This window comes from Gymnoscopelus braueri (genome assembly GCF_963280865.1).
Source record: "Gymnoscopelus braueri genome assembly, chromosome: 15".
In the NCBI taxonomy this organism is placed as follows: Eukaryota; Metazoa; Chordata; class Actinopteri; order Myctophiformes; family Myctophidae; genus Gymnoscopelus; species Gymnoscopelus braueri.
Genome location: NC_137620.1, coordinates 18,729,114 through 18,738,550, shown reverse-complemented (window position 1 = coordinate 18,738,550; position 9,437 = coordinate 18,729,114). Strand labels below are relative to the sequence as shown.

The 9,437-nt window shown below is 41.6% G+C and overlaps 2 protein-coding genes across 3 annotated transcripts in view; one reads left to right on the top strand and one right to left on the bottom strand.

Annotated features, from left to right (window-relative positions):
- Positions 1-471: 471 nt before the first annotated feature.
- On the top strand, positions 472-7,988 carry ino80b (INO80 complex subunit B). The gene is made up of 5 exons (XM_080451225.1): positions 472-1,064; positions 2,270-2,477; positions 3,920-4,059; positions 6,147-6,319; positions 7,339-7,988. Exons 1-5 carry the CDS (start codon positions 1,025-1,027, stop codon positions 7,813-7,815), a joined length of 1,038 nt encoding a protein of 345 aa, XP_080307351.1. The 5' UTR covers positions 472-1,024; the 3' UTR covers positions 7,816-7,988.
- A 108-nt stretch (positions 7,989-8,096) lies between these two features.
- Positions 8,097-9,437, bottom strand: part of intu (inturned planar cell polarity protein) — a 47,058-nt gene continuing 45,717 nt past the window's right edge. For both annotated transcript variants that reach the window (XM_080451223.1, XM_080451222.1), the window contains exon 17: positions 8,097-9,169. In XM_080451223.1, coding sequence (XP_080307349.1) covers positions 9,058-9,169 — 112 coding nt within the window. In that variant the 3' untranslated portion in view covers positions 8,097-9,057. The remainder of the gene's footprint in view (positions 9,170-9,437) is intronic.

The window sequence follows — 9,437 nt, the reverse complement described above, 5'->3', positions numbered from 1 at the left end:
CATACACATAATGTACAGTTATTATTAGCTTACTGTAACTGCACTGAAGACTCTAGTAGCACCATGTAAAAGTATTTTGCTGTTCAATAACTTATATCTAAGTCTTACATAGTACCTGCACTGAATTATTGACTGTAAAACGTGACAGGTTATTACACAATGGTTATTACAGTGCTTCATTAGTTTACAGAGTTTCGCCACTAGAGGGCAGTGAAGTAATCTACCAGCCAAAAATAACCGCATAGGGTACCACTTTTGCCAAAGATTATATTTAATTTAATGCCCGTTGGATTGTTCCTTACACGCATTTACTTTTAAATGACGATGTGATATTAAATACATGTTTAAACTTGTATTAAATTGATTAAATTGGATGAACTTGGAGGATTTTAGATTGCACACAAAGCCAATCCAAGGCAACAAATTCCCCTATGCAAAAATGACCCGGAAGTAAAACTCCTTGAGGGCTTTAGTTGTGATGCTAGTAGCGTCGTGTGGTATAAAGTTAAGTATCCTCAATAATAAGACTAGAATATTCATTCAGAAGTCACTACATTTCCCAACTAAGGCCATAATAACATCTTTCACAAGGAACTGAAGCCTGCTCGTTGACTGATGAAAGTGGATCATTAGAATCTATTATGATTAGATCTCTAGACTCATGTTAGGCTAACAGCACGGAGCTAACACGTTAGCTGTTTACTTTAAGACAGGAGTTCTGGTGTTAAGTTGACCCTCTGATAAGAATGCTGTTGTTGTGAGTTGAAAATAGGATGCTACAGCGAAACTACAAGGCAGCCGTTTCATGAAGGTTACACCAGAAAGCTACTTCAGCTGTTAGGACTTGGTGCATCTTCTCCCTGGCACCAGACTGGCACCGGGGTGTGGGCAAAGTGGCACTCAGTAGTGGGCACTGGGCATTGACAGGTGCACACTTTGCAGAAGATCCACAATCAGATCGAATCCCATGTTGTGATGTGTGATTGAAGAGGGCCTTTCTGGTGGTTAAATCGCAGCCCCTTCAATGGGAAAAAGGAAAGACATGATTCACCCCAGGTTTCATGGTAGGTAACACCCTGACTGTTTAGATCTCATGCATTATGTTGTTTTGTTTTGTATACATGATGACAGGACGTTATGCTGTATCATTAGATTATCTTCCCTGTCCCTTGGGAAATTATTGCCAATCAGTAGATTGATTACATGTTACATCATGTACAGTAACTACTGTGTTTCACTCTTCCTGCTGTTGCTGTTATGAAACCTACCCCCCCCCCCCCCAGGGATTGCTAAAGTCTTATCTTAATTTATCCTAACGATAAGGATGGAGAAACGTTAACTCTTCACTAGACAGGCAGAGAGACTGCACTAATATGTGGCGTAGCCAGACGAGTATAAATGTCTATTAGAACAAATTAAATTCACTCTCCTCTGTATGATCCACTCTAAAATTGTTGTTAAAAGTCACTGATGAACTAGATTAAGTTAGTTATCGCAACCCAGGGCTCCAGGCTATAACTTCCTAGTTGGCTGCATTGGTGTGCCTAACCTTTTCCTATAGGTGCTGCTGGGTGCACCATCATATAATTTAGGAGCACCCACGCATACACACACACACACACACAGACAGACCTGCTAAATGTAAGGTGCACCGGTGGGACCAGTGACATTTTTTTTAGTTGCAATGAATGGACAGAATTGGTGCCACCCTGACTCTGAAGTCCTGCAACCACAGCCCAAAACATGTAAAATGTATGTTACTGTTCATTCGTCCACTCCAACCACTTTTAAGTCCTGTCTTGTAGTACGTCTTATGACGGTGTGATTGATTTTTTTATATTGATTCATTGAATACTTTTATCAGTCAAAAATGTAAACAGCACGTGATACAGTCAGACATTAAGGCTAAAAGGATAACACAAAAAAAGTCCTGGGGACTTGTTTCCATTGTGGTCCTTTGTATTCAATTAATCAACACAGCATTAGAAAATAATACATTTACACGGTTAAATACGCCATCATCAAATGCAAAACACTATTATGTGCAAAGGAGAAAAAGGAAAAACGGCAGCAGTGAATGACACCTTTTTATGATTTTCAAAAAAATTGCAGATTTACAAGCTCGTAGCGCGGCACTCGGTGGCGCGCTATGAGCTTGTATATCTGCTATTTTTGAATAGCCCAAAGAAATCTTAAAATGACACAGATGCCCGGTCTTAGTGGATTAAAAACGTTCTCTCCACCACCACCTCTTCCCCCCCCTCTGCAGGTGACGGGGGCCTCGGCCTGCACGGCATTCACAAGAGGAAACACAAGAAACACAAGAAGCACAAGAGGAAGCACCATCGGGACGACGGGGCCCACGGCTTCCCTGAGATGCCGGAGCCGCCAGAACCCGTCCTGGTCGCCAGGCCTCCTCCTCCGCCTCAGCTCAGACTGAAGATCAAACTGGGAGGTCAAACGCTGGGCACCAAAAAGTGAGAAAGAAACATGGCTCTCGTACCTCCATGAGCCTCTTTTTAACCCATTAAGACCTGAGGCCGCTTCTAAACATTTTCTAAATCCTAACAGTTTTTTGAAAAAAAAAAAAAAAAACACGATTTTGAAAAAATAGCAGATCTACAAGCTCGTAGCGCGGCACTCGGTGCCGCGCTATGAGCTTGTATATCTGCTATTTTTGAATAGCCAAAGAAATCTAAAGTGACAAAGATGCGTTCCAGGTCTAAATGGGTTAACGAGCGTGTTTAGCCACTTTCAACTGAAATGAACCGATCTTGTAGTTCAGATATTTTTCATTATTGATTGATTGAATACTTCATTAACAGTTTGCCAAAAAAAAAGCACAGAAAGTACAGTTCTAAACAAAAAGATGCTAAAAGGATTAAACCCAAGAAAGCACTATGGCTTGTTTTCCATTGGGGTCCTGCGTAGTGTGTATTCAATTCATCAAAAATATTTAATGACAGACAATAATATACAATACTGTGCAAAAACATCATCTAAACGTGTAATCAAAAAGAAAAATATGTACAGTAAACAATTCAGGGTATACTATGACGACGTAGTATAGGGCTTAAAGGGATATTTCACTTTCAAAAAAACTTTGGGTCATTTTATTGTCTACTCAGGCTTTTGAGAGCCCCCCAGACCGTTTTTAAGTTGCTTGATTCAGTATTTAGATATTTGATATTCATTTTAACAGACACGCCCCCTTCCTATACAAACCCATTATAACTTCAAACTCCATTTTTAACATGTTAGATTCATCAAAAACACCCGTCCTTGCTTCTGGTGACTCACCCTGCCCTCCTAATACGTGAGGGGGCCGAGTTTTTTTGATTACTTTTTTCATTTATTTTATTGAATTGATTTTTTTTTCATTTTCCAAAAAAAATATAAAAAATACATGAAAAAAGTAATCGAAAAAACACGGCCCCCTCGCGTATTAGGAGGGCAGGGTGAGTCACCAGAACCAAGGATGGGTGTTTTTGATGAATTTAACATGTTAAAAATGGAGTTTGAAGTTATAATGGGTTTGTATAGGAAGGGGGCGTGTCTGATAAAATGAATATCAAATATCTAAATACTGAATCAAGCAACTTAAAAACGGTCTGGGGGGCTCTCAAAAGCCTGAGTAGACAATAAAATGACCCAAAGTTATTTTGAAAGTGAAATATCCCTTTAAGTGGTTAATGTACTGGTAAGACCACTAAAAGAATGAAAATAAATCAGCCAAACATTCATTGAGTAAATTCAAGTACAACATACGTGTAGAACTGAGTGTGCGATTTCTTCTCGTCTTTTAGTCGTTGTCCCTTCCAGAATCGACACGTCTCCTTTTCTATTTTTTACTGATGTACCAGTAAGAATCATGGTGTTATTGTCCTTAAACATTCTTATCTGTTTCTCTCTTTCCCAGTGTGCCGACCTTCACGGTGCATCCTGGAGTTGCCCGACCTCCTTCACCATTGATGATCATCGATGACGATGACGACGACGAGGATGACGACGACGATGATGAGCCATCGGTCCCTCTGGAACAGTACCGGGCCTGGCTGGGTGAGTTAACAGGTGTCTTTCTATTATAGCGTCGTTGTCGGGGGGGGAACCTTGTATGTCCAAAACCGTTCCTTTGTATTATTATTAAAATATTTTTAATAAATATTGAAAATAGCCAATGTGCCAATGTATCGCAATTCGCAACGCGTTGTGAGCTTGTAGATCTGCTATTTTCACAACTTTTGTGTGGAACTCTTGTATGATGACATACGGAAATATAACATAAAAAGTTGGAAAGATAACAGGTTTCATAAATCATCATACATTTGGCATTATCGTCTCACAACGGTGTCGCTCACTGAAAATAACTGCATTTGTGGCTGGACTGTTTGTTTATTTGACTGTAATGCATAGTTTATGCTGCATCACATGACAGTGTCGCGCGATGAAAATAGCAGACCTACAAGCTCATAACGCTCAAGCTCATAAGTTGTGAGCTTGTACAGTGGGTCGCCTAGTTTCTGCGCACCGCCGTCGCTGTGCGTCAAAGTATGACTCTGGCTTTAACCCATTAAGACCTGGAACGCATCTGTGTCATTTTTGGATTTCAGCTTAACACATACAGTGCCAAGATCGCGTCCACACGTTCTTTCAAATCCATCGCTTGAGTGCCAGGATTCCTAAGAACGAGTTGACACGTTCTTTTGAATTTTCATTGTTTAATCTGTGATCGCACGGCTGTGTTTATTTCTCATCAACACTTTCGTTTTCCACTTACGTCACACTCACCCGGAGTCGGATGTAAAAAAAAAATTTCATTTCCGGGTCACGTTGTTTTTCTCCGGTGATTTTCGGCCAGAATAAGGAAAAACACGTTTTTTCACACGGTATAAAAGGCAAACGGACAACTCAACTTCTATTTTCTTTGGTCCGGGTGACTAACAGTCATCGTCGTAGTGTATCACGTCGTTTTCAGGCCGATCAGCGGGCCGGGAATTGTCGAAAACGTCACATCCTTTGAATGACCGGATATGACGTGGGCCTGTTTGGGAGGGGGTGAGCGAGGTGATCAATGTTTGGATGTGCTGCTCTCTACTGGTGGAACAATCGTAGGTGCTTGACAACACAATCAGAGAATGTATTTGAATGAAAAATTACAAAACAAAAAAAATAAAAAACACGCAAATTGCTGGCACAGGGGAGAGTACATTATGAATAAACTCTGGCAGTCAATGTGTTAACACATTGATTGCCAAGATATTAATAGTTATATATACATAGTTTTCTATCCCCGTGCCGGCGTATAATTACCTCAATCCGATGATATTTGAAACGCCGTGGAACCGACATTGTGTAAAAAAAACACACGGAAAAAGTTTCCTGTGGGTAGACGGAAGGATCTGTGTATCCATGGGAACGACAAGTTTCCAACCGCGATCCACCATTTTGGAGCTTTGGTCCGCTGAAAATGTGTGGTTTTCAATGGAAAAAAAAGAAACTGAGTTACAGCCGTTTTTCTGAAAATCCCATCATTGGGGCGGATGGAAGTGACATTTTTTGGAATGACGTCACATCCACATTTTTCTTCTCTGAGAGACGATCGATCATTCCAAAGCTGTGTTAGGTCGCCCCTTGTGGAATTTTCCCCCAAAAATGTAAAAACGAGTTAACTCGATCTAGGCAATCAAGCGATGGATTCTAAAAACGAGTTAACTCGATCTAGGCAATCAATGTGTTAAAGGCATTATTTTACACTTTGGCTATTAAAAAATAGCAGATCTACAAGCTCATAGCGCGGCACTCGGTGCCGCGCTACAAGCTTGCAGATCTGCTATTTTTGAAAAATCGTGAAAATGTGTGCAAATCTTTGAATATATATATATAAATTATTTGTAAGCGAACATTTGTAACTCAAATCTTTGCTTCTGGGGGTCCCTGGAACCAAATATTTTGAGATGGGGTCTGCGGCCAAATACATATAATTTTGGGGGTCCTTGGCAATTATGAAAAAGTTTGAGAACCACTGATATAGAAACATATGCTTTTTAGAAAACTTTTGGGATTTAGAAGACATCATTTTGTAGACTCGGCTTCAGGTCTTCATGGGTTAAATGTGTTGCATTGGTCCTTCTACCCTCCGTCCTCAGATGAAGACAGCAACATGGCGGCGTCTCCTCTCCCTGACATGGACTCTGACTCCATGCTGGGAGGGGCCGTGGACGAGGAGGAGCGCTGGCTGGACGCCCTGGAGAAAGGAGAGCTGGACGACAACGGGGAGCTGAAGAAGGAGATCGACGAGTCTCTGCTCACTGCCAGACAGGTGCGTGGATTAAAGTACCCAATCGCCACGACTGATTTCAGTCACTTGGATTCCATAGAAGCCAGCATGTCTTCTATGGAAGCATGCTGTGCAGCGAAAAATGGCATGTCTCTGTCGTCGGGCAGAAACCAGCTAACTCCAAAATGTTAATTTTTCAGGAAATGAAAAAAATATATATACATTTTTCAGAAAATGAAGAAAACCTCATATCAAAGTTGGTATTGTGACTTTATATATTCAAGTCAGATACTTGCACGTGTCATTATATTATCACCACTTTACATAATTTGTAAGAACAGCTGACAATGGATCTCCAAGCTCACAATGTATCACAACGTGTGATACATTGTGCTTCATGACACTGCTTATATAGGCCTAAAATATTAAGCAGGACCTTAAATATTAAAATTAATTCTGCAAAGAGGGGTTCGCGGAGTTGCAGTTTCAGTAGCGAGAGAAATGCTATGAACTCATTTCTTGTCACATTGCTCTCCTCAGAATTTCACACTACATAGATTTTAGAAATAGAATTAATTGTTTTCATAAGAGTAGCGTCAGTGCTCGTTTGATAAACAGGTACACTGCATAGTCACTTTTAAGTAACAGACTACGGGGAGAAAACCCTGCCCTGTTAAACTTTGTTTTCTTCCACTGAAAATACCCCCATAACCAAACATTGCAGTGGAAAACAAATGATAAAATATCTATTCCGCTTGTTGCGGTATGCTTGAAGAAGGTCTAATGACTGAAAGCTCGCAATACATTCTTAGATACTTGCTCTGTGTTCATGTGTGCGGCTGCCGTTTTCTCTCATTCACTCTGATTTTATTCAGCTCCAGCACCTCACTTAAGTTTTAGTCAACGGATGAGCTGTGGTTCATTTCAACGTTCTTTCCCATGACCAGAAATGATACCTTAAGTTTGCCAGGAAACTTCTAGAGAGACTATCTTTAAGTGAATAACAGTCTATAATAATAATAATTGTAGGTTTAATCAAATATTCAACCTCGCCCCAACAGAAAGCCCTCCTGCACAAACAGCAGAGCCAGCCCCTGCTGCTGGAACTCCCCATGGGCTACAAGGAGAAGGAGATGACGGCCGAGATGATGCAGAAGAGGGAGGAGCGCGCCCGCAAGCGGCGCGCGCAGGCCGCCAAGAAGGCCGAGGACAGCAAGAACCAGACCATCGAGAGGCTCACCAAGACCAGCAAGGCCAAGATCCTGGGAAGAAGCACCAGGGAGAGGAAGTCCAAACAGGCCCAGTGTCCCATGGTCCGCTACAGCAACACGGCCCTGGGCGTGGCCGTCTCCTTCCCGGCGGGTGTTCCCGCTCCCACCCCGGCACCTCCCCGGCCTCCTCCCCCAGCGCCTGTGAGCTGCGGGGTGGTGGGCTGTGCCAACCCAAAGAGGTACTCTTGCTCCAGGACTGGGGTTCCACTCTGCAGCCTGGAGTGTTACAAGAAGAACTTGGTTCTTGTAGAAGGCGCTGCTGCGTGAATTTTATTGGATTCTGTTTGGGAGAACCGGCCGAAGAGTTTTTTTGTTAAAATGGGGACAACGTTCCCTGGACCCCATCCATGTGCAATGTGGATGTAAATACAGTACAGACTTTGTGTTTCCCTGTTGCTCAATTCTGTATTATTAAATGAGGATTTTGAATCTCAAAATCATGCGTGTTTAATTTGTGCAAGACCATGTGAAATGGTTATTTTGAGAGAGAAAAATACGTATTTTCAGTGTGGCTTCTTAAAACGGAAATGTATCGAAGGAGTCAGATGGCATATTGTACGTTTTTATTATTAGCTTTCGTCATGTTCACTTTTATAACAAATTATCCCATTTCTATAAAAAGAAAACCTGTACATCTTAAATAAAGTAGCAAAGTAAACAAGTGTTTTCCCCAAGACAACATCAATATAACTTTTATCTGTCATGTCTGCATGTGTAAGCAGTCATGTATTTTGCCCAGGCACTCTGTGTAGGTAATAGTGTATTCAAATTGCTCCCTCTAGGAGAGCTCATTGGCCCTTTTAGAAAAGTTACAGCATGGTTTCTGAGGTATTCACTTAGTAAGTGGCTTTTCATCCATCCATCCATCCTTCCACACTCACACATGCACAGTCACACCGACAAACAGAACTAGTCCTGCAGACAAGTCAATGAGACCGCTTTAGGGCTGCAGTATGTAGCGCACCAGAACTACAAGCGCACCACGTGTCGCGACACGTGGTGCGCTTGTAGTTCTGCCATTTTAGCTTTTTCTTTTTCATTTGTCGCCTATAATGTCCTCAAAATCAATGACATGTATTGGTTCGATTAAATATTGCAAGCCTAGAATGCTTCAAGGCAAACAGAATACATTTGTTGTGGAATGCTCTATGGGTCTTTCAACCTGGCGTACCTGTTTTGGGTGTGTCGAAGTTAAACATAAAAAAATTATGATCCTAAAATTGCAGAACTACGCATTGTTAACCCGGAATTCACATCTTTTGAAAATGTCTCCAAAATGGGAACTCCAGGTTGAAAGTGGTTAAAAGCGGCCACAAAGAAGTGTGAACCACCATCCCTCCAGTACACACGTCATCATGTGTTGAGTTCTGTCAGTTTCCAGCTTATCAAGGCCACGGTCAGCCGTTGGGTTATGGTGAATGCACTCTACAAGAGGGTGACTGTATTTTAGCCCTATTCAGATCACTACACAAATAGGAGAGGTTGTGGTGAAACTCAAAGTGGAAGGCGTCATAAGGCCAGGCCAAAGGACAGTCGGAAGGCCATCTCCACAGGAACCTCTGCCACGGAGTCGTGGAAACATACGTAGAACTCCTGAGGGAGCGGTTCTAGAAGCATCCGTCTGCAACACAGGAGAAAAGACATGAATAAAATCGTGTTAAAGTCGTTAAACTGATTTGTTGCTATATTAACCCATTAATACCGGGAACGCATCTGTGTAACCACTTTAACCATTATTTTAAACTTTGGCTATTCAAAAATAGCAGATATACAAGCTCATAGCGCAGAACCGAGTGACGCGTAACGAGCTTGTAGATCTGCTATTTTTGAAAAATCATGAAAATCTGTGCAAATCTTTGAATATATATATATTTTTAAGCAATTTTTTT